At 31.9% G+C, this 23,470-nt stretch overlaps 2 protein-coding genes across 2 annotated transcripts; one reads left to right on the plus strand and one right to left on the minus strand.

Annotated features, from left to right (window-relative positions):
- Positions 1–1,630: 1,630 nt before the first annotated feature.
- LOC108489168 (pentatricopeptide repeat-containing protein At5g02830, chloroplastic) lies at positions 1,631–8,336 on the plus strand. The gene is made up of 12 exons (XM_017793492.2): positions 1,631–2,401; positions 2,617–2,704; positions 2,847–3,051; positions 3,358–3,465; positions 3,754–3,918; positions 4,167–4,736; positions 4,972–5,037; positions 5,179–5,259; positions 5,547–5,644; positions 6,274–6,484; positions 7,409–7,469; positions 7,670–8,336. Exons 1-12 carry the CDS (start codon positions 1,813–1,815, stop codon positions 8,011–8,013), a joined length of 2,586 nt encoding a protein of 861 aa, XP_017648981.2. The 5' UTR covers positions 1,631–1,812; the 3' UTR covers positions 8,014–8,336.
- A 171-nt stretch (positions 8,337–8,507) lies between these two features.
- Positions 8,508–10,048, minus strand: LOC108489169 (DNA topoisomerase 6 subunit A). Its single transcript, XM_017793493.2, has one exon. It carries the CDS (start codon positions 9,873–9,875, stop codon positions 8,619–8,621), a length of 1,257 nt encoding a protein of 418 aa, XP_017648982.1. The 5' UTR covers positions 9,876–10,048; the 3' UTR covers positions 8,508–8,618.
- Between the last annotated feature and the right edge of the window lie 13,422 nt (positions 10,049–23,470).

The raw sequence follows: 23,470 nt of genomic DNA on the forward strand, positions 1-23,470 counted from the left end.
TCCTTTCTTCACATACATTCTTCCTTTCATCTATCCCATGTTTAGGATATCCATCTACTCATAACTTTTATGTTTAATCCTTAATTACAAGGTTTGATGGTCGGCAACCAGTATGGATTCTATCTTCCACTGTGTACTTATAAAGTAATCATCCTGAACTTCCATCTTAAGGACAATTGGTTATGTCTTTCTTGGCGAACATTCCAAATCTGATTTGTCCTTGGAAAACTCCTTTTTCTTACTATAGTCCCGAAAGAATTGTTGACATCTCATCAGTTAGGTTAACTAATGAGGACTCATGCCACTATAGCGGACTAAATCTTATTTTACCCTACACTTGGGTTGAAAAGTTGTTTGGATTACTTCCTCGTAATAGCCATATTTGCAATACCTTACTTTTAAGGTGTAACACATCCGCCTAAGCTACTATTTGAGTTTACGGTTTCTTTTATATGATAGTTCCCTAGGAACTAACTCTATGGCAAGTATACTCACAATAGATTCTCCTCAAAGAGGAATAGTCTTAACAAACATAACTATCACTTGGATAATCCGTATAAGTACCCCTTTCTGGGGGTTCTTAATGGCGAATCCTTGTTTGCAATCTCCGGATAAATCCTCTTTCGTTAGATGAAACAAAGTATATTTTTTTCCCGAAATTCTTGAGTTTTGAAAATATTATTAAACTTTTTTTCCATTTTTTCAAATTTCAATCCAAACAACTAATTTTTTCTTTCTAATTTTAATGTGATGGTTATTTTATTTAGGGTGAGCAAAACTCGATTCAACTCGATTTTTTTTTTCAAATTTTGAGTTAAACAAATTGACTTATTCGAGTCAATTCAATTTTTTTCAAATTTTGAGTTCAAATCAAGTTGAATTTTTGAACTCAAATAATTCAAATAAACAAATACCAAACTATAATATTTTACATTTTTATCTCAAATCCCTAAACCTTTTTAGTTTACTCCAAAACTTTTACTCCCCTCTCATCTCACCTCTCGTCTATCTAAACCATTTTTCTCTCAAATTTTTTTGATTATTTTCCCCCCAAAGTTTTACTCCTCCATTTACTTTCCCCCCAAAATTTTACTCCCCAAATTCCCAAAACTTTTTATTTTTCTCTAAATTTTTACTTCTCACCTTTTACCCCCAAATTAAAAATCAAAGTCATCCAAAAAATCCCTAAACCTAATAATAATTTTATTTATATCTACAATATATATTATTAAATTAAATTTCACATTTTATACTATTTACATTATTGAATTATTTGATCATATTGAATCTTTATAAATTTCTAAAATTAAATTATTAATGATATAATAAAATATTCGTGTTAAAATATTATGTTATATCAATTTCACATTTTATATTTAAGATAGCTTTTATTAAAAATTCATATTTTTTGTATTTAATATATTTTTAATTTTAAAATACTTAGTGACAAGAAAAATAGTTAAAACAACTAAACAACTAAAGAAGCAAACTTGTATATAAAATATTAATAAACAAATTATGAGATTAAAAGTTAATAATAAATTTAATTATAGTTGGTGATAATGGTTACAAAGAATTAAATATTTTTTTTTAATTTAACTAGAAATTTCAAATTAAGTTAAAAGATATAATTCATCACCCTAATTTTTAATTTCATCACCCACCCCTAAAACACAAAACAATTGGCTCATAAACGTTCACTAAAGATTGAAAATACCTGCCTTTCAAATTCAATCCATACCAAAGAAAATATCCATGGAAGAGCAGCCAAGTGAACTCACCGCAACTGTAACCTCACTTCCTTAGCCAAGAATGAAGGATTTTGTTGTCATCCTTGGCAGTTCCTCCATTTCCAGCCCTCCAACTCCCACCAATCTCCACCACCATCACCGCCACCGCTCTTCAACCAAGAAAACCAACTCTTCTTTCCGCAAGCTTTCTCCTTCAAGAAAACAATGCCATCCTGTCTCTCCTTCAATCCCCACCGTCCACTCTCATCAACACCCTTACCCTCTCCTCTCCTCCACCGCCCGATGGAACCACGCTTCCCTCCGCGACTCCCCGCTCAAGTACTACGCCGACCTCGCTTCGAAGCTGGCGGAGGATGGCCGTCTCGAGGACTTTTCAATGACGGTGGAGATGGTCGTTGCTTCGGGGGTTAATGCTTCGCGTTTCGCATCTATGTTGAGTGTTGAGCTTGTTTCTAAAGGGATTGCTTCGAGTGTTCAAGAAGGGAAAGTTAAAAGTGTTGTTCAAGTGTTGAGGAAAGTTGAGAAGCTTGGGGTTGCTCCTCTGAAGTTGGTTAATGAGTCTGGTTTGGATTCGTTGAAAAGGGGGTTTCAAAGGATTTTGGGTTCTGGCGAAGTGGAGGAAGCTGTTGATTTGTTGGAGGCTCTAAGAGGTAACCTTTGACCAATGAGCATTTGCTGCTTTATTCTCATTAATACCCAAATGTAAATCATATCATAATTCCTTAGAAACAAACAAACAATTGTACTAGATGTCAGTGCTTGTATGCAATGAGTTTCTCATGCTTGGAAGATTTTAGGTGTGTGTTTAGTTACTTTGTGTTTTAGAGGTTCCTTGTATTGCTTGACAGATGTTTTATTGATTCAGATTTTCAATTCACAATCAAGGAACTAGTGAATCCATCATACATTGTCAAAATCTGTGTTGATAAACGAAACCCAAACCTGGCAATAAGGTATGAGTTCTTGCTTCCTTTTTGTTTGTTCTCTGTAGGTCTCAATTTTATTAAACTCTGTAGCTTCAATGAATTCAAAGGTGAACACTTTTTTACAATTTTTTATTGGCCTATTCTAATTCTTGGAATGTTTACATTTAAGGTATTCTTGCCTGCTGCCACATGCCCATATGTTGTTCTGTAGCATTATATGCGAATTTGGAAAGAAGAGGGATTTGGCATCAGCATTGACAGCATATGAAGCGTCCAAGAAGAACTTGAGTGGTCCTAATATGTATCTCTACCGTGCAATAATTGACACTTGTGGTCTTTGTGGTGATTACATGAAATCTAGAAATATTTACAAGGTATTTTCTCATCTGCCTTCTGAAATTCTATGAAATTTTCTTCCAACTGTTTCATTTGGTTGTGATTTCTGCCTTAAGTCCCACAAAAAGATTCTAACCATCCTCTGCTGCCCAAACTCCTATTGCAGCTAATGTGGTTGTAACTTGCTTGATTAAATATGCTTGCAGTTTGGAGAGTTTGATAATCATGGCTTTGGTTTAGATCTCGATGCCTTTACATGCAAAATCATCCCTTGTTTTGTCACATTTCTAAATTTTTATATTCCAATGAGATTTGGCTTACTTTTTGCATGAATTTTGCACCAGGACTTAGTCAATCAAAGGGTCACTCCAAATATATATGTATTCAACAGTCTCATGAACGTCAATGCTCATGATCTGGGATACACATTAGATCTTTACAAGGACATGCAAGTATGCCCATCTCCTTCTCTTTGCTTCTATGGTTAATCTTTCTCTTTTTCATCTTATGTATTGACCAACTGTTTTACTGAAGATACAATATAGATATAGTCATTTTTAATGGAAAGTGTTGATATATGTCTAATTGTTGTATATCTGATGATCTAGTGTCCAAAGTTGTGGCGGAGACTGGAGATGAACTTTCCCCATTTAAACATTCCATAGAACTACAGCATATGCAACTTTATGCTGCATATATATTAGCAAATATCATGTATTAAATTGTGTTTCTTTGTTCAGAATCTTGGTATCACAGCAGATATGGCATCGTATAACATCCTTTTAAAGGCGTGCTGTCTTGCTCACAGAGTTGATTTGGCCCAAGATATATACAATGAAGTAAAGGATCTGGAGTCAACAGAAGTGCTAAAGTTGGATGTCTTTACTTATTGCACAATCATTAAGGTACTTCTTGCTGCCTATGTTACTTGGATTCGAATGCACCTGTTGGATATGGGTATATGTTCGACACGGATATTTCAATTTTTCTAAGTTTTTCGATGTATTTGGAAACGGGTACTAAAAGGAAAACGAAGGGTCAAAGCAGCATAGCTTCCTGCACTGTCCAAGAAACAGTTTCAATTTCTATAACCTGTTCAATGAACCTGTTATGATATATTCTTCTCTGACTAATGCATGCATAAAACTTTTAGATCTTTGCAGATGCAAGGTTATGGCAAATGGCACTGAAAATTAAAGAAGATATGCTCTCAGCTGGGGTTACCCCTAATACAGTTACATGGTCATCATTGATCAATGCATGTGCCCATGCGGGTCTAGTTGTGCAGGCATTTCAATTATTTGAAGAGATGATTCTCTCTGGATGTGAACCTAATTCACAATGCTGCAATGTTCTTCTACATGCTTGTGTTGAGGCAAGCCAGTATGACCGAGCTTTTCGCCTTTTCCGCTCCTGGACAGGAAGCCAGGAGGGTAATATAGATAGTATGTTAAGTACAAAACAAGTAAATAGCATATCTTCAGTTTCTACTACATCAAACTACATAACTACTTTGCATAATCCAAGTTCCGTAAAGAAGTTTTCTTTCAAACCTACTACAGCAACATATAATATTTTAATGAAGGCATGTGGTACTGACTACTATCATGCAAAAGCATTAATGAATGAGATGAAGTCTCTTGGCCTTTCACCTAATCATGTAAGCTGGACGATTTTGATCGATATATGTGGAGGTTCAGGCAATGTTGAAGGTGCAATTCAGGTTAGGTATCCTTTCATAAAGGAGTATATCCTATTTTGATCTTCTATTTTATGTTGCTTCTCAAACATTAGTACATTATTGCTTCGGGTTGTATCCTTAGGATCCAGACAAAACTTTGTTGCCGCGTGTTCATTCACAATGCCTATCATTGGCCTGAGTCTAGTATTTTCTGTTGAAAAAAGTTCTATGCAACTACTTACTTTCTCTGATGATGGCTTTTTTCTTTTCAGTGCAGATCTTGAAAACCATGCATGTGACTGGAATTAAACCGGATGTTGTTGCATACACAACAGCAATCAAGGTACAGGGCTGTGGTGAATATGTAATAAACTTGGTTATTCTATAATTGCAGCCTTGGACACACAGATGCACTTTTTCCCATCACATAATCTCAAATTGGTTGTTGTTGGATTTTGATATTTCATACTATTTTGTATCATAGGTTTGTGTGGAAAGCAAAAGGTTGAAGTTAGCTTTTTCGTTATTTGAAGAAATGAAGAGATATAGTGTTCAACCTAATTTGGTAAGTGATCTGTAACAATGCATATCAGTTATTCAATTTTTAGAAATTATTGAAAGAATGCGTAAATGTGAATCTGCAATGTGTCAACATATGAAATCACCTTGTATATAGCTGTAAACGGCTGTCAAAGAAGGTTTTTAGCAAAAAACTCAACTTCTTTTATGTTTCAAGCACTAAAATCATTCTTCTATAATGCTCAATAAAGAAATATGGAACTAGGCACTTCTGATTATTTTTAATACAGTTATGGTAAATCCATTTATTATACCTTGCGCCTTTTTTTACAGGTGACGTATAATACACTTTTAAGAGCCCGTAGCAAATATGGTTCCTTGCATGAAGTACAACAGTGCCTTGCTGTATATCAGGAAATGCGGAAAGCGGGGTATTTTTAGCATTTTCTCTGAATTCCTTATCTGCATGTGTAGGTGTTTAATTGCAGATTGCCTTGAGAACTTTCATAGGCAACATGATCATTATATGGTGCTTGCCGTTGATTTTCTCTTTGGACCTAATGGATTGTGGACTTCGTCAATTTTCATTAAACTTTTTGATATCATATAATGGAGTTTGAAGGGTTTTTAGAATGTTAGTCTAGGTCTAGGTTAAGCAAATATGGGTGTGTTGGACACAGGCGTTCTCAAATTTTTTTTAAAGTTTTCCATATATTTAGAGGATCTTTGAGGGTCATATATCCATAACTAAGTTCAAATATATGTCAGATGCAGGTGGTGGACCTGGGTATCCCAAATAGAAATGAAGAATAATACCGGCATGGGTCTAGGTTGTGGCTTGGGTGAAGATGCATGTTTTTGAAAATTTCAAAATTATAACAAAAAATAGGGTACTTGATTCATCTGTTCCTTAATTCAATCAAATAAACAAAAAGTTCCTTTATTGGGCCTTTTACCTTTCTCTGATGAAGCTGTGGCATGGCATTATTCATCGCTGCTATACCAATATCCCTATGCAAAGCAATGATAAGATTCGGTCTTTAAGGGGTATCCATTGCAGGTACAAATCCAATGACATTTATCTCAAGGAACTCATTGAAGAATGGTGTGAAGGTGTAATAAACGAAAATAACCAGAAACAAGAAGGGTTAAGTTCCTGCAAAAGAACTGACCTAGAGAGACCTCACAGTCTACTGCTTGAAAAGATTGCAGTGCACCTGCAGATGAGCACGGCAGAAAGCCCAGCAGTTGACCTTCGTGGACTTACAAAGGTACAATTGATTACTGCTAAATGCTAATGCAAATTGAAGCATAATAAATGTGGATGTTCTGGGTAGAGTTAATATCATAGTTGGTCCCTATGCTTCAAGTAGTTCTTTAAGGATGTTCTTTTACTTGTAAGTGAGCAATGTGATAGCTGCAGTTCACTTGACTGAATCGAGTTCATAAGATTAATATCATTAAATGAAGATGATGACATGACATTCAAGTATTCAACCAATCACATAATGACATGTGATATAATATTTTCTGTGTCGTCATTGAAAATCCACTTGAGCTACACATTTGACATCCACATGTGACATACATTACCTAAATTCAGCAATAGACTGAAATTTATCAGAAACCATCTCCGCCATGTGTGTTTTCCACCTTAATGTCTCTGTGCTTTAAAACATCCATCATGTCTGCTCATTCTCATTCTCATTCTCCCATCACCCAATTTTTTTTTTCTTTTTAATTTAAAACAAACACCCAAGAACTGAAGGAAAAAATGAAGCCCAAACGAAAAGTTCTTTTTGCTTTTTGTTTTTCTTTTGGAATTATTTTTTTGTCAGGCCTTTTCCATGATGTTTCAAGTAGATGCCAACTGTGTAAATCAATATGATTTTTAGTGACAACATCATTAATATGGTGCCACACGTCACCATGTAATTGGTTGACTACTGGCGATGTCAAGTTTAGGAACTAGATTGACACTACTTGCATACCTCGCTAAAAAGGTTCTTAAGGTATAATAAAGATAAATCTGCTTGATTGAATCAATAGTCATCTTAAATAGTTGTTTTTTTGCCCTAAGCCATCTTAAATATTTTAGAGAACTTGAATCTTGAAGGTAATCGTTTTCATGATTTTGTATTTTACTGATAACTGATCTGATCTCTCATGAGAGTTTGTGTAATAACTATGGACAGGTTGAAGCTCGGATAGTTGTCCTTGCTGTTTTACGAATGATCAAAGAGAACTACGTCCAAGGTAGAAAATATTTTCACTTAAATGCTATAACCAATGGTTACAATATGTTTACCTTTTCAATCAGGCAGATTAACACTGCATATATGAATGCATCTGACATTTTGAACTTTGTGATGGTTGATTCACGTAAAGCTAAATACACGATTAAGTAGTGTATTTCAAAGTCATATTTTGATGCTTCTCACTAAATTCAATTGCAGGACATTCAGTAAGAGATGATATGTTGATAATCTTAGGAGTCAGTGAAAAGCGTGAGGAAGCAGCCAATGTAATATCTGGGGTGAAAGATGCAGCAATGAAACTTCTGCAGGATGAATTGGGGCTTGAGGTACTCTTGGTTGAACCTCAAGTTAAAAAGGACGGATGGGTAGATTTGCAGACTCCTGGTGCAAATACAGTTTTATTGGAAAAAGCTGGAAAGAGCAGTTTATCATCAAAGCCGTTATCTTCTACCAGGAGACCTGTGATTCTGCAAAGGTTAAAGGTTCTGAGGAAATCTTTGAACCAATGGCTCCAAAAAAGGACAGATGTTATCAGAAGGTGAGCTGTCTATATATAAAACTCAATTTTGTGCATTGTTTTTTATATAGTAATAAATATTTAAATATAGATATAAAAGAGAATAAGAGAGTGAACTGCAGGAGTGTCAAGATTAAAGATGAGGTCAACTGTATAGTTGTACTGACCATATTTAACTCGAATGTGATGAAACAAAATGGAGGTCATTTCATTTGTACCTACTGACTACTCTATTTCTCATGTATTAGTTCCGTTGTATATTCTCTTCCTCTCCTAAGCATTTTCTATATTATGAACAATTGTCGTCTTGAGAAAGATAATCGAGAAACAAAACAAAGTTGTATCAAAGAGGACATTGAGACTTGCTGCTGTTGTAACCTACAGTCCTAAACCTAAATGTGAATTATTTTAGGCTTTCAAATGCATATGATTTTTTTCAAATTTCCTGCATATAGAAATTGTGAAAGCTACCAACCCATACCAATCAACGAATAATTAGAAGTAAAATAACAACACATGAAATCCAACTATTACTATATTTAAGAAAAGTGAAAATTGAACAAATTTCCAAGTTCTCATACATAAACCTTAAACAACAAATTCCACATTCTGAGTTCTTACCTCTACTGCTCAAAGCCAATCCTGCTGCTGCAACTTCAATGGCAAATAAACCTCAGACAAGTATTGAAACCCAAACGAACTCAATGCCTGAATCTCCGCCTTCTGCTTAGTCTTCACCATCAAATTCAACTCCTCAACCCACCCAGGGTTCTTCTTCACAAAATCTTCCTCCAATAAATCTTTCCCAGTCTTAATATCCTGTTCTGTCATTGGCAACCTACATTGCTCCGGTATCTTATACTTATCCAAATCACTTGGCCTTATCCCCAACCACTTGATATCCGGGGTAGTCAAATTTGCACTGTCATAAGACATGTTTTTCGATCCACACCCGTACACAGACAAAATTTTCAATCCATACGGATCACTATCAACCAGTGCCAACACTGGAAGCTTCAACTCCATCTTCATTTTCTTCAAAAACAACCTTGTAGCCACATCCGGCTGCCCTTTTGCAGTAACAATTATACAAGGAAACCGATTGTAAAACCGATCTTCAGCTAATCTAATATAAGCTGCATCTTTTTCTACCAACAGAATAAACAATGCATCGCTCTGCATATCTCCGACTCGATCAATGTTAGGAGGAATTGCTTTTCCTCCCATTCCCATTTTAGTACAATCGATCATATCTCCGTTGTCACTAAAAATAAGTCTCCCAACGACCACTCCTTTTTCCGCAGCGATTACGTTGAGACTGGACCGAGTGCAGCCAAGTATACAGGAAACGTCGTCCAGAACAGCGTCGGATTGAACCTGGTCTTGGAAGAGCTTAACGTCTGTGTAGAAAAGGTCACGCTTGGTGACGTGAATATTTTTGAGACAGAGTTGGTGGACTAAAGAGAGGATCTTGGCGGTTATAGTGGTTTTGCGTACAGAGGAGATGTGGGAGAAAGGGCGGACGGTGGATTTGTCTTTTAAGACGATGCGGTCAAGTTCGGGGACGTAGAGTTGGTTGGAGGAAGAACGGGAAGGGACGGTGAAGGAGAAGCCTTGGCCGGAGAGGATTTGGTGGGTGAGCTGGAGAACGAGGGATTCGATAGTGGATTGGACGGAGGAGAGTGAGAGGTCGGACACTTCCCGGCAGGTGGAGGAGAGGGCCAGGTCGGCTAGGGTTAAGGGTTTGGAAGTGGAAGAAGAGGAAGAGGAAGTGACGGATTTGAGGATTTGGAGGATCTGGGCATCCGATTTGAGAAGGTTCTTGAAAGGCTGGGATGCTGAATCGGAGTCAGAGTCGGCACGGCGGCGCTTCTTCTTGTCGGCCATGGAGATGGACTGTGGAGGGAAGATACTCAAGTAAAAGGCGGGAAATTGGGAAATGAGTGACAAAATAAATGCAAGGGCTAGCTAGTAGCTAGGGCTTGCTAGTCAGTTGTTTGTGAACGGAGAGAAGCGCATAAATTATGTAGTGTGGAGCTGGGAGTAAAAAACCTTCTGTATTTTCAATTTTAATATTTGAACAAATTTATCCCTCTAATAAAATCGAAGTAATTTATTTTTATTAATATTAAAAGTAAGTAATTAACGATAATTATTATGAAGTTAATGATTTACATTAATTATACATAATTTTAATTGATATAATAATAAATTTAACCTTTAATATTTATATATTTTATCAATTTGACCTTAGTTTTAAAAAATTTAATAAATTTAATCTTGATTTTTACTGATTACACAAATATTGCTTGTTAAATTTATTAAATCAAAATCAAATTAATAAAATATATAAACTTTGAGGATTTAATTTATTATTATATTAATTAAAATTATATAAAATAATGAAAAACATTAACCTCGTGATAAATTATCTTTAGTTGCTCACTTTAAAAAATGACAAAGATTAAATTGCTCTAAATTTTTTGAGAAAGACCAACTAAAAAGGTATTTTTACCGGAGTTGGGAGACTAAGTGTTCACGAAACGAGGCCGTTTTACCTTTGCAATGTAACTTGTGAATGTATAAAAAAGTTTCTTTCTTACATGGGCTGCTACTAAGACACTCCCATCTTGTTGCCCGACCTGCACAACATTCATGACCAAATTATTTAGAATAATTTTATATTCGAAAATCACGTCCCAATGTTTGGAATTGGATATAGAAGACATTAAGTTGCTAAGTGCTAGTACTTTATTTGGTAATTTTAGGTTTATAATGCCTTGTTAATGTGAATTTTTTATAATCATGATTTTGATCTATTTAATTTAAACTAAACTAAAATAATATTGTAATTGATAAATGATAATAATAATAATTATTATTATTAGTGAATGAGATGTTTCGATTCTTTAATATATTTTTCAAGTCACATCTTAACTATGTTGATTTATTATTATAAATTGAGCCAAATCAACATTTGGTATATTATATTATATTTTAAATTTTATTTTTTATAATAATTTTATTATTTATTTTATCATTTTGGACCATAACAAATAAAACATTTAATAATAACAATGCTTTATTTTCTTTTTATTATCATTTTAATTAAAAGAAAATCTCTAACTTATAGCTCCTCCTTGATTTCAGCTTATTTATTTGAAAAGAGAGATATTACACTAGTTAACTAGAGTAATACATTCATTTATCAATAAAATAAAATACTATAAGATTTAGCTTTTATGCAACAATAACAAAACTTCTATGAGAATAATTTAGTAAAATGTGCTTTTAGGTAATTTTACATTTAAGTCAATCAAATAACAAAATCTTACATTCTAATCAACTAAACCAAGTAGGGTAATGTAGCATAGCCGATAACGTAGAAAGTAATCTTACATTTTGGTAATCCTATTATTAGATGTAATATTACATTTTGTGAATTAAATGTCCCATTAGTATAATTTGTGCTTATTAAAGCGATAGTTCAGTCTAAAATATAAATGTCAACTTTTATCTAATCTTATTTATATTTGTAAATGATTGAGCTAAATCCTTTTAAGTTTCTTCATCATATTTTTAAATTCTTTTACAATTTTTTAAATTTATATTTAATAATTTAATATGTTTTTCCTTTTATTAAAATTTTAAAATAAACAACCTCACACTTTTTAATATTTACATAATAGTTTATAGATATTTGTTATTAAGTTTTAATATAAATAACTCAATATATAAAATAAAATAAAATAATTTATTACCCAATTAGAAAATAGACCAATCCAAGACGAGTTAGGGCTTTGATTATTGAAATTTAAGTCTAATTCATTTTTTAAATATTAATATTTCTTGTTAAAATACAATCCGTACATTTGATACTATGAAATGGAATAAAATTATAATGAAATACTATTATGTGATAATAGAATAGAATAGATTTACAATAAAATAAAATGAGTATAACATTAGTTTGGTTGGGTTGAATAGAATCGGCATATTATTTAATCAGAAAAATAATATTGTAAAACAGGCAAGAAATATACTGAAATTGACACTTTTACCCTTAGCTTAAAATTAATGTTTTAATTACATTAATTTTTGGTGGAATTATTTATATTATTAATATCTTATAAAACTTTAAAACTTTATATTTATCAATAAAATAATTATAATTTTTAATTTTATAATTATAATAAATATAATATTTTTATGTAAAATAGCATTATCATTTTTGAATGAAATAAATAATATTTATTGATATTATTACATATTTAATTAAATTAATTATGATTAACTTTAAAAAGTTATTATATAGACTTTCTCACTTTTTCTTTCGCTCTCTCACGTAATTTCTTTCTAGCAACATTGTTTCTAGAAATCACTATTAAACCCAAAATTTGGCTAGCCTCGCAACCGCCATGGCCGACAATTAGCTTAGAATAGTCTTTAAATCTGTTTTGCCATCTTTAGTCGCTTCAAGGGTGACCATTGCAAGATATGTTCTTCTCCTTTATATTTTCTTCTGTTAGAATTTATAAAATAAATCTACAATATAACTTAATAAACCAGGATCTGTCATGTCAAATCATTAAGAATAAATCAAGAACAAAACTAAATGCAGAAGCGTACCTGAATCCATAGATTCCTTGAAACTTTCTGGGACTTAGGGATTTGATCTTCCAAATTAGCACACAAGAAATTCAGAGAATATCTGCTCTCTCTTTTCTAATGATGGGATATTAGAAAAGATATATTGTGTATAATTTGTGGACCATAACCCTAATATTTATAATCTTAGCATATTAGTTCTAATCAAATTCTAATTAGCCCATCATTAATTAGAATTTGATTAGAAGAATATCTACACATATTTGACCCGTACTTTATTTAATAATTAAAAGCCCAATAAAATTCTAGCCAAATTAGATCACTTTTAATTTGGGCTAAACTATCATGATAGTAAATAATAACATGTAATTATCCTTATTATATATGTGATGTCCAAATTTTCCAACAATCTCCCACTTGGACCACATATATATACTAATTACTTTATAATTACATGTCATTATATAACCTTATGAGCTCAAAATTTTACTATCATATCCAAAAGACATTCCGTACAATCTCGTCCATTAATTATGTTAACATAGAACCAAGGCGACTTTTATTAAAAATATCGTAACTTAAATCCATCCATGATCACATATATTAACACAACCAAATGATATAGATCAAGTATGGATGTGTAGCATGGAAATTACATGCAATATGATCCAAACATGTCTATTTCCAACTGGTCCTGCTTAGTGAGATCAAATCTTACCAAAATCAGAGTGTGAATAAACCAAATAAACTTTATTTCTGTAGAAAATAAACTTATTATCTTTAAACTGAAATAACTGAAAATGTGTCTATAACATAAAAGCATTTAAAAATACAAACTCCCACTAAAACCAAATATCCTTTAAATGACATTACACCCATATGAGCAATGTGCTCTTATAAAATCTTAGGTGTAGTTCCTTAGTAAGCGGATCCGCAATCATGGAGTTTGTCCTAATATGCTTTATAAGCACATAACCACTCTGAACTTTTACTTTAACAACCAGGAACTTAAAGTCTATGTGTTTTGACTTTAATGTGTCCTGTTGCTATTGGAATAAAAGACTGCAATTTGTTTTCACAATTTGCACCTTAGTGACAAAATCTTGTATCCATAGTCCATCAAAATCGAAGTCTATATACCTGATGATCTCAAACTGATTAGACCTCCAATATGTGAGCATGTAATTTTTTGTTCTTTGAAAATACCTTATAACCCTCTTGGATGCTATCCAATGGTCCAAACCAGGGTTGCTTAAAATATCTGCTTAACATCCCAATAGTGTATACAAGATTCCAATGTATACAAACCTGAACATACATTAGACTTTCCACTGCTAAAATGTAAAAAATCTAATGCATTTTTGTAATCTTAATATCATTCTTAGGGCATTAATTGAGGCTATACTTATTATTGACAAGCAGTATGTCATTAACATATAAAACCAAATATAAAACTTTAACATATAAAACCAAATATAAAACTTTACTCCCACTAAACTTATGGTATAAACGATTATCGACAAAATTCATCTCTAAACCGAATGAGATAATCATTTGGTAAATTTTGTAAAATTATTGACGAGAAGTCTACTTAAGCCCATAGATGAAGTTCTTTAATTTGTAAATCATTACTTTTGTATCATCAGAGACAAAGTTTTCTAATTGCACCATATAAATGTATGATCGATGTTACCATTGAGAAACCATTAACTTAATATTCATCTGATGTAGCTTAAAGTCAAAATATTCCACTAAAGCCATTATAACCCTTTCTCTAGTGGACCCTTTTAATGACATTCATTCTTGAGATTGTTGAGTTTGTTCTTCTGGAAAAATTACCTCATCTTGAATAGGGAGTTGTTTAACATTGTCTTATTGAGGTTCTAGATTCACTTCTTAATCAATGATAGGTATGAGAGTCTAAACATCATCAAAAGTGATCGTAGGAACTGAGTTAGAATCTAATTCCTCCTCAAAAGCAATGTTTCTAACCTTATTTCTCCCCCCAAACTCAACATCCTCAAAGAATGTTGCAATTCTTGTCTGAAAAATATTCCTAATTGTGGGATCATAAAATTCATAGCCCTTAGTTTGCTCAGAATTTCCTTAACCCTTAACTTTACAGACATCAAAGAAGTCATAAGTGATGTCATTTCAACCTTATCGTTCTTTTTAGCAAAACGTTTCTCAATTTCATCAAGGAAACCTTGGCCTGAGTAATCTTTTCAGATTCTGTGTCCTTAAAGGCTTCTAAAATGTTGTGCTTCATGATCATTAGACTCATGCAATTTAAACGATTCCACCTCTCAAAATCCCTTTTAACATAAGGGGTGCTTTTTCCATTCATTGAAATTAGCCCCATTAAGTATGGGTATAAAATTTATATTAGCAGATATTGTGGCAGTAGAATATGAATTAGCTGAATATAGAACAAAAAATAAAATAAATAAAAATAAGCTCACATCAATATTCATAGTAAACAATAAATTCAGATAATGGCTAATCCCATCTCAAGATACCAAACACAACATTAATATCAAGTTTTTGGACAGTAATATTAACAGTAAGCGGTACTCTTGTTGTAGCAATCAAACATTGACAATAAACTATGTCAAACAATGAATTAATCTTTGGACTAACTTATTGCTCACATAAAATACCTTATAATTGTCACACATTTATCACCACAGATGTCGTTGTAATTCTGCCAAATATTAACTTACCTTTGGGTAAATTAATAAACGCATGAATCACAAAAACATATAATCATCTTAATATTTCAAATAAACTAATCTACACAAAAGATGTCACTTTGGCGGCATTTTGTTTTAACTAATTTATTTAAAATATTAGACATCCTTAATTAAAAGCCAAAATCTGAATTTATTTGTTTCAAAATATTTACCTTAATTTCATCTTTCAATCAAATTAAAAGATAATAATAAATATTTATATATATATATATATATACATATACATATATATATATATATATATATATATATATTTATCCCAAAACAACATACAATGATGTTGGCAAATATAATAATAGTTGAATAAATCATAAACCATAAACAACTTCACATAAGATTTCAAATTTAAACCAAAATAATTTGAATAAAGGTAAACATCATCTTAAGATATCAGACACTCCATTAATATTTCATCTTTGGACAAAATATTAATTTGTAAGTGATATCTTGGTGTAGTAATCAAATATTGACAATAAGAGCATGTCGAATAATAAATCTTCCTTTGGGCCAATTTATTACTCACATGTAAAACTGAATAACTGTCACATGTTTATCACCATAGTTGCACATGTAATATTATTAACCTTCACTTGGGCCAATTAACATAACTTAAGTTACATGCACACAAACTTTTATATTTTAAAACAAAATAATTTATACAAAAAAAATCATCACTTTGGTGACTTTTTGCTTCAATTAAGTTATTTTAAAATATATATAAACATACCAATATTCAAATTTAAATTTTCCCAATAGTCAAATGTCAAAACTATTTTTTTTGATTGCTTTATAGACTCTGAAATAACCCAAAATAAGTTTGTCTTAATAATGTAATAAAAAAAAACCGAAAACCTTAATTCTTTTTTTTGACTACTTCCTCCTTTTTTTTTTTTGTTCCAAAATCATATATCAAAATCAAACAGAAATAATGTAGTGGTTCAAAGCCAAATAATTAACAAGCACATGTATTCATAATTTTGGCATGGATGAAAACACCAAAACAATTCACGCATATACATGTATTCATAATCAAATAGAAAAACTTACCCTAAATTTACCATGTAAATCCAAAGTTGTATTTAAAATTAAACAGATATTCACATAAATACTTAAAAATATTTTCAAGCCAATAAATCTCAAAAAACAAAATCATAATAGTTGGCATATCCCACAATTCATACAATAAACCATATCATCATAATTTAACCAAATATTTGGAATCATAAGATGCAGATCTTAAGATTATATAACCAAATTTAAAACCAAAATATTTAAATATGTATATAGTTGACATGAATTTGCACCAAAGCACCCATAAAATTGAATATATAACCATAACAAAATAAAAATAAAAAATTAACTTCAATGATATCCATCAAAACTTAATTTCACCAATTAAACTATAAAAGATATATTATTGAATAATGGTTAAACGCTGTTCACACAAACTATAATCATGCATTAATCTTCAAAATCATTGATATGCATATAATATATATACACACACAAATATAAAAATAATATGGCTTGCCTTACATATTTTATGTAAACTCAAATTTATATTCATGACTAAAAACATTATCATAAAACTTCTTTATATGCACAAATACTTAAAAAAAATCCATAACCACAAATTATAAGAAGAATCCCAAATTATATAAAAGTCTTTATATGGGCAACTACATATGAAAATTCATAGCCACCATATTTAAAATAATCCCAAATATTTTAATTTTAGTCGATTCCATAAAGACTAAAACTTACATAAAATAATTATAAAAGAAACCAAAAGTAATCATTCGTATATATGAATTGAATTCAATGGTGAATATAATTCATCATAAATAAAGATAAAGGATGATGATTCCATATATGTTCAATTACAAACAGAAAATTTAAAATAAATAGTGCGAAAAAATATATCTTACCAACATTCATTTATTCGATTATCAAGTGAATTAACTTTTAAAACTAATTATACAACTCAATTGAAATTCTTCAATTGTAAAAAGTTGTTAGTCGTAATTTTAAATTAATAATGACTTTAATCAAAAATTATAAAATAATTGTGTGAAAAGAAGATAAAGCAATCTCACAAATCAATTTTTATCAAATAAATAAATGAACATTCATATTTCGAATAGCATATGCAAATATTAAACTAGATTATATTTATAAAATCATAAAACTTTATTTAAAGAATCAAAATCCAAAAATTTATCAGAATCTTAAAGATTCAACATAATATATAATTAAAATATAAAATCTATAAAATTTCATGAATCACTTATTCAAATGAAGAACCTGAATCAATTCTCAATGATTCGATATGACAAGGCTCTGATACCACTTGTTAGAATTTATAAAATAAATCTACAATATAACTTAATAAACCAGGATCTGTCATGTCAAATCATTAAGAATAAATCAAGAACAAAACTAGATGCGGAAGCGTACCTGAATCCATGGATTCCTTGAAACTTTCTGGGATTTGGGGATTTGATCTTCCAAATTAGCACACAAGAAATTCAGAGAATATCTGCTCTCTCTTTCCTAATGATGGGATATTAGAAAAGATATCTTGTGTATAATTTGGGGACCATAACCCTAATATTTATAACCTTAGCATATTAGTTCTAATCAAATTCTAATTAGCCCATCATTAATTAGAATTTGATTAGAAGAGTATCTACACATATTTGACCCGTACTTTATTTAATAATTAAAAGCCCAATAAAATTCTAGCCAAATTAGATCACTTTTAATTTGGGCTAAACTATCATGATAGTAAATAATAACATGTAATTATCCTTATTATATATGTGATGTCCAAATTTTTCAACATCTTCCTCATTGCTAGGTTTGAAGCCCAAAACCCTAAGACTTCTTTTCTCTCTCTAGAAAACCTTGTTTTCTTTATCCTATTTTCTTCTTTCTTTTTGGTTAGGTTTTTGTTGTATTGCTTCATACATGGCATGGGGGAGTCAAAAAATAGTGAGATTTGTTTAAAATATTTAAGGGTTAAAAAGTAAAAAAACAAAAAAAATCAATGAGGTAAGCAATGATCTATTCAGGGGCGAAGCTAGATCAAATTTTTAGGGGGGCCGAATGAAATTTTAATTTTTTATAGTCTATATTTTTATAATTTTTAAGGGATTAAATCAAATTTTTATAATTTTAGGGGGCTAAAGTATAATTTTTTCTTAATTTAAAATTTTTAAAAAAATTTTACCTTTACCTGCCAGCCCTCTAAATCCGCCCTTGGATCTATTCTTGAGGTGGGTGTTGAATCCCCACAACGGGTAAAGGCAAAATAAAAGTGTAATAGCCATTGTGTCGAATAGCTGGTCTAGTGAACCAAAATATTAGGTACAAGTATAAATGACATTTATGACGACCTATTATCTAAAATATCAGTGATAGTCATTCACAATTGTTGGATTTGATCTAAAGAATTTGAGCCATCCAATGGTAATGTTATATAATTATAATAAAATATTTGATAACCAGATTCAGAATCTAACTCGAGATTCGATTCGATGGTCAGACCCAGAATACAAATAATCTCAAACACTCTATTTGGAGGGTCAATTCTATTTTTCGAACCAGAACGCTATTTCCCTTTCCATCTTGACCTTCGTTGATATTGTGTATCAACAGATAAAGACCGATATTATCTATCAAGCATCGAAATTTATACGTAATTCTTCAATCTAAAAGTGATCATCTAACAACTTTGTACCCATTTTTGCTCGCATGATGTACTTGTCAAATGGCCTTCTCGATGGCATCCTTTAAGTACAAGTTGTCTTCCATTTTTTATACTCAATTTGCCTTTTTTAAGGGGTCAATCTCATAGTTGGTGGGAAAGGTCCTAAAATATCACTGCACCATACTTCGTTCAACATTTGCTTGTGCCAAGCATTGAGTGTAGTATAATTACTAAACGTGGCGTATACTCCCCTTTCATTTTCTTACCTTATGTTGGATTTTTCGTGATTAGTATCATTGAGCAAGGAGGCGTTGGTAACTCTATTGCCTCTCATGTTTTGTTTGCCATCAGGGTGGTGCATTATGTATGATGTGGAGGCATTCCTAGAGGGCCATTAATAGGCTCATTCGCTTCCGTGTCCTTCATGTTGTAAGGGTCCTCTTGAAGCCTGGGTGGTGAAGTTCTCCCATAATTATCTTTGCCTAGGGACTTAGATTAGAGTTAAAATACAGTCTTAGAATGTGAGCTAGGAGTGAGGATAGCTATGGTTTGATGAAAAACACAAAACTACAAGGACTAAAATTGCAATTTATCTCAAAAATAGTTGAAGGGCTAATGTAGTAATTCCATTTCTTTTTTTTTTTCCTTTCCCGTTCGATGCTTTGTGGCCCCACCAATTTAATATACCTTTATATTTTTCTTTCCCATTTTTCCACGCTTTTTTCTTTTAACTTTTTCCCTTATTTCTTCCTCTTCCGCGCCATTACCTTTATTTTATTTTCTTTTCTCTTTTCCTCTATTCCTCTTTTCTTCTTCTCCTCTCTTTCTCAACCCTAGCCGCCGCAATCCTGCGCCGCCACCAATCGGAAAAGCCACCAAACGATCTGCCTTTCCTCTTTCTTTTAATCCACCGCGCCATATCTTTTCAGAACCCACTTGAAAGCCATTAAAACATCAAATCGACTTCGACTTTCTCTTGCCCCGATCTACCGCCTCCGCCGTCAGATCGACACGGGATATCAGGGGAAGCTTCCCTTCCCTAAGATATAACCTCTCAAATATGTTCTCTCTTCCTCTTTTTCTTTTCTGCTGATTTTTTCTGCTGTAATGGTTGTGAAATGATGATTGAGCAGTGTTGGTGAAGGAGGTGGCTATGGTTTAGAGAGGGGCGGAGAGTGATCTTGATGGTGGGCGGTTGGGGGCCTCGGTAGTTATGAGATGGTGTAGGTTCTGGGTAGTGAAATTGCGGTGGAGATGGGGAAGATGATGGGTACGGTGGGGGGGGGGGGTTGGGCGGCTTTGACTTTGACTCAGTGAGGATAAGTGATGGCAAAAATGTTGAGGTTTATGGTTAGTTAATTTATCGATGTGTATGTAGGATAATTTGACGTAGGCTTGCAGCTGGCCGAGCTGGCTGGCTCTAGTATAGCCAGGCAGTAAGTTATCACAGCTGCATAAATCAAACTGGGGCGCCTAACCAGCTTTTGACTGTGATAGTTTAAGCAGTCCAAGATAGATTGTCCCCGTACATATACTATACATGTCATTGTTTAATTATGCTTCTCTTAGGGCAAACGGTTAATTTCAATACTCATATCCCCTCTCTCTGTTGGAGTTTATGAAAGAGGTTAACGTCTGCTTCGGTCTTTTTTTTTAATCAATATGTTTTCTTGTTAAAAATTCTAGTTATTGCAATTTTTTTGTCCATGAAGCATTGCTGGCAGGAAATGGCGCAACTTCATCGAAACCAATCGACAGCTTGTTGAAGAGTAGGATAACAAGCACACCACTGTCCAATCTATTAAAACGAGCAACCGGATAACACGTTAATAGCATCGATGTCTATTAACAAAATTGAACTTAAGATTCATAAATATGGTAAAGACTTGAAGTACAAGACTTGAGTACCAGTAAATATGATATAAGGATACAAAACATCCTAAGCTTACTTGAAGGATGCCTTCGGCGTCTAAACACCCGCGGTCGCCTTCGCAGTTCTTCAATCCGGCGACTACATTGTGAACATGTTATGTAAGTACCCATCATTTTGGCAATTCAATGTTGAGACAAAGCAATAATTGAATTGTCTTTCCATTTCCGGGAACGCATTGGGGCGGAAATCTCGAACCGCCCAAGCCAGCAAATTGTAAGCTAAGAAGATCAAGCCATAGGCATATCTAGCCATCCAAGGAGCGGGGCTATTTTTGAACTGACCAAAACAGGAACCATCCTCGAACCTACATGCCTTTCATTTTGTTGCTTGTTGAACCACTTTCCATTTCCCTTTTGGACCCTCCAACAGTACCTTCCATTCTCCATCACATCACAGGTTTTGATATGTTCCAAGTAAGTAGAAAAAAAAGAGAAGAAAGTAGGGGTGTGTAAATTTTCAGGTAAAATCAAATTAATTTGGTTAACCGATCGAATTTGGTTAATTAGTTGGTTAACTGAATTAATTCAGTTGGAGTTAGTTAATAGTTTTTTAGAAGTTCAGTTAACGGTTAATTTGGTTCGAAATCAGTCATTTAATCGAACTTAAATAATATTATAATATATAAGTATTCAGTCGGGAGTCGATCAGGGGTCAGTCTGTTCGGTTAATTTTTTGGAAGTATAAATTAGTTGGTCGGTTAATTCAATTAATTTTTTATATGTTTTATACTTATTTTAACTAAAATAAAAAAAATAAATTTTGGTTAATTTAGTTAATCAACCAAATTTATCGAAAAAGTTTGATTCGATTAATTTTTTAAAAAAATTCAGTTTGATTAATGTTTTAAAAAAGATCGATTAATTTAATTAATGGTAATTCTGATCAGTTAACTAATAATTAACTGATTGAACACCTCTAGAAGAAAGTAATCCCCAGTTCACAGCGAAATGGAAAGCTTGTTTAAAAAAAAAAAAAACCATCAAATAACAGTAAAATTAACATAGCTGTAAATAATAATTGTTTTGTCATAGGGGATACATGATACCGTTGCCGAAATGTCAAAAGGTGGGGAGTTATTGATAATCGTGCTTTCCTAAGAAAATTGGTTTTGTTGATAGGGTTTTGACTATGGGTAAATTACGTTATGTAATTATTAGTATTTTTATTCAATTATTTAATTTTATTTTTTACGAGTTAGCTAATAATGATAATCTATAAATTTGGCATAATAGTAACTTTAATTGTCAATATTTATAAATGGTGTTAATTTAGTATTCATTTTTAAAAAATTAACCTCAACATTTATACATTATGTAATTTGATTTTTCTTTTTTAATTTTATTTTTCTTTATGACATTGAGGTTAATTTTAAAAGAAAAAAATAGAAATTATTATCTTAGATTTTAAGGTGTTCTCAATTTTGTATAGTTTCAATCAAACTTAGTTAATAATTTTTCTTTTAGTTGTTTAGGTGAAAGGGTTACAAAGAAAAGTAAAACTGCAAAAAAAAATCAAATTATAGTGTATAAATGTTAAGGGTTAAAGTTGATATTATGCCAATCTTCAAAGCTGCCATTGTTAGACAAATTAAGTAGTTAGGTGACAAAAGAATACTGATAGTTGGATGACTACCCTTTGATTATTTAGATTTATAGTAAAGCTTACAAAAAGTGAAAAGTTTAATGGGATTATAATGGTATAATTCTAGTTATAGTCTCTCTACTATGGGTAAAAGTGTAACACCTTTAAAACAGAAGATTGATAGATGCAAAAAAAAAAAAGTTCAATTAAGAAGTATGTCGTGATATGTTAATTTAAGGTAGGGACTACATTGTAAAGATGTGAAAGTTTTGTGACTCAAGTGTAAATATTCAAAATTCGTGGGGCAAAGTATAAATATTGAAAAGTTAAAGGAACAATAGTGAAAATGTCCCAAGGGTGGAAAGGACTAAATAGAAATAAATTGGTGAATAAAGATCAAAAGAATAAAAAGAGAAATTATAGGGACTAAGTTGTAATTTTTCCAAAAGTGGGAAATAACTTAAAAGTGAATATTGAAAAATCACAATTTCGCAATCAAGATAATTATTATGTTATTAATTAAGGAAGGAAGGTGTTGAAAGATGATTGGTTTGATTATTTTAATATTAAATTATTTTAGATTATTTTATTAATTAAATAGTTGGATATTTGGAGAGAAAGATGTAGAATTTTCCATAATCTTTCTTCGATTCTCATGCAATCTCCCTTTTCATGAAAGTAAAGTTTTTATTCATTTACAAATTACTCCATTTCCACCATAATCATCAAATACAAGCTAGACACCACCAATTTCCATAGAAATCCTATAACACCATTATACTCAACCCGATCGTCAGTTTGAGCTACAAGATGCCACATTCATTATCGAAGAAACTGCAATTTATAACATTAAATTCTTCAATCAATATACATTCAATTACAAGTACATAATGTG

The sequence above is a fragment of the Gossypium arboreum genome, chromosome 4 (assembly GCF_025698485.1).
Source record: "Gossypium arboreum isolate Shixiya-1 chromosome 4, ASM2569848v2, whole genome shotgun sequence".
Taxonomy (NCBI): domain Eukaryota; kingdom Viridiplantae; phylum Streptophyta; class Magnoliopsida; order Malvales; family Malvaceae; genus Gossypium; species Gossypium arboreum.

What these genes read in the sequence shown, in the direction of transcription:
- LOC108489168 (XM_017793492.2), top strand. Translation starts at nt 1,813, where the DNA reads ATGAAGGATTTTGTTGTCATCCTTGGCAGTTCCTCCATTTCCAGCCCT. An exon ending in AATCTAGAAATATTTACAAG is followed by an intron (nt 3,052 to 3,357) that starts GTATTTTCTCAT and finishes ATTTTGCACCAG; the next exon opens with GACTTAGTCAATCAAAGGGT. An exon ending in CAAAGAGAACTACGTCCAAG is followed by an intron (nt 7,470 to 7,669) that starts GTAGAAAATATT and finishes ATTCAATTGCAG; the next exon opens with GACATTCAGTAAGAGATGAT.
- LOC108489169 (XM_017793493.2), bottom strand. Translation starts at nt 9,875, where the DNA reads ATGGCCGACAAGAAGAAGCGCCGCCGTGCCGACTCTGACTCCGATTCA.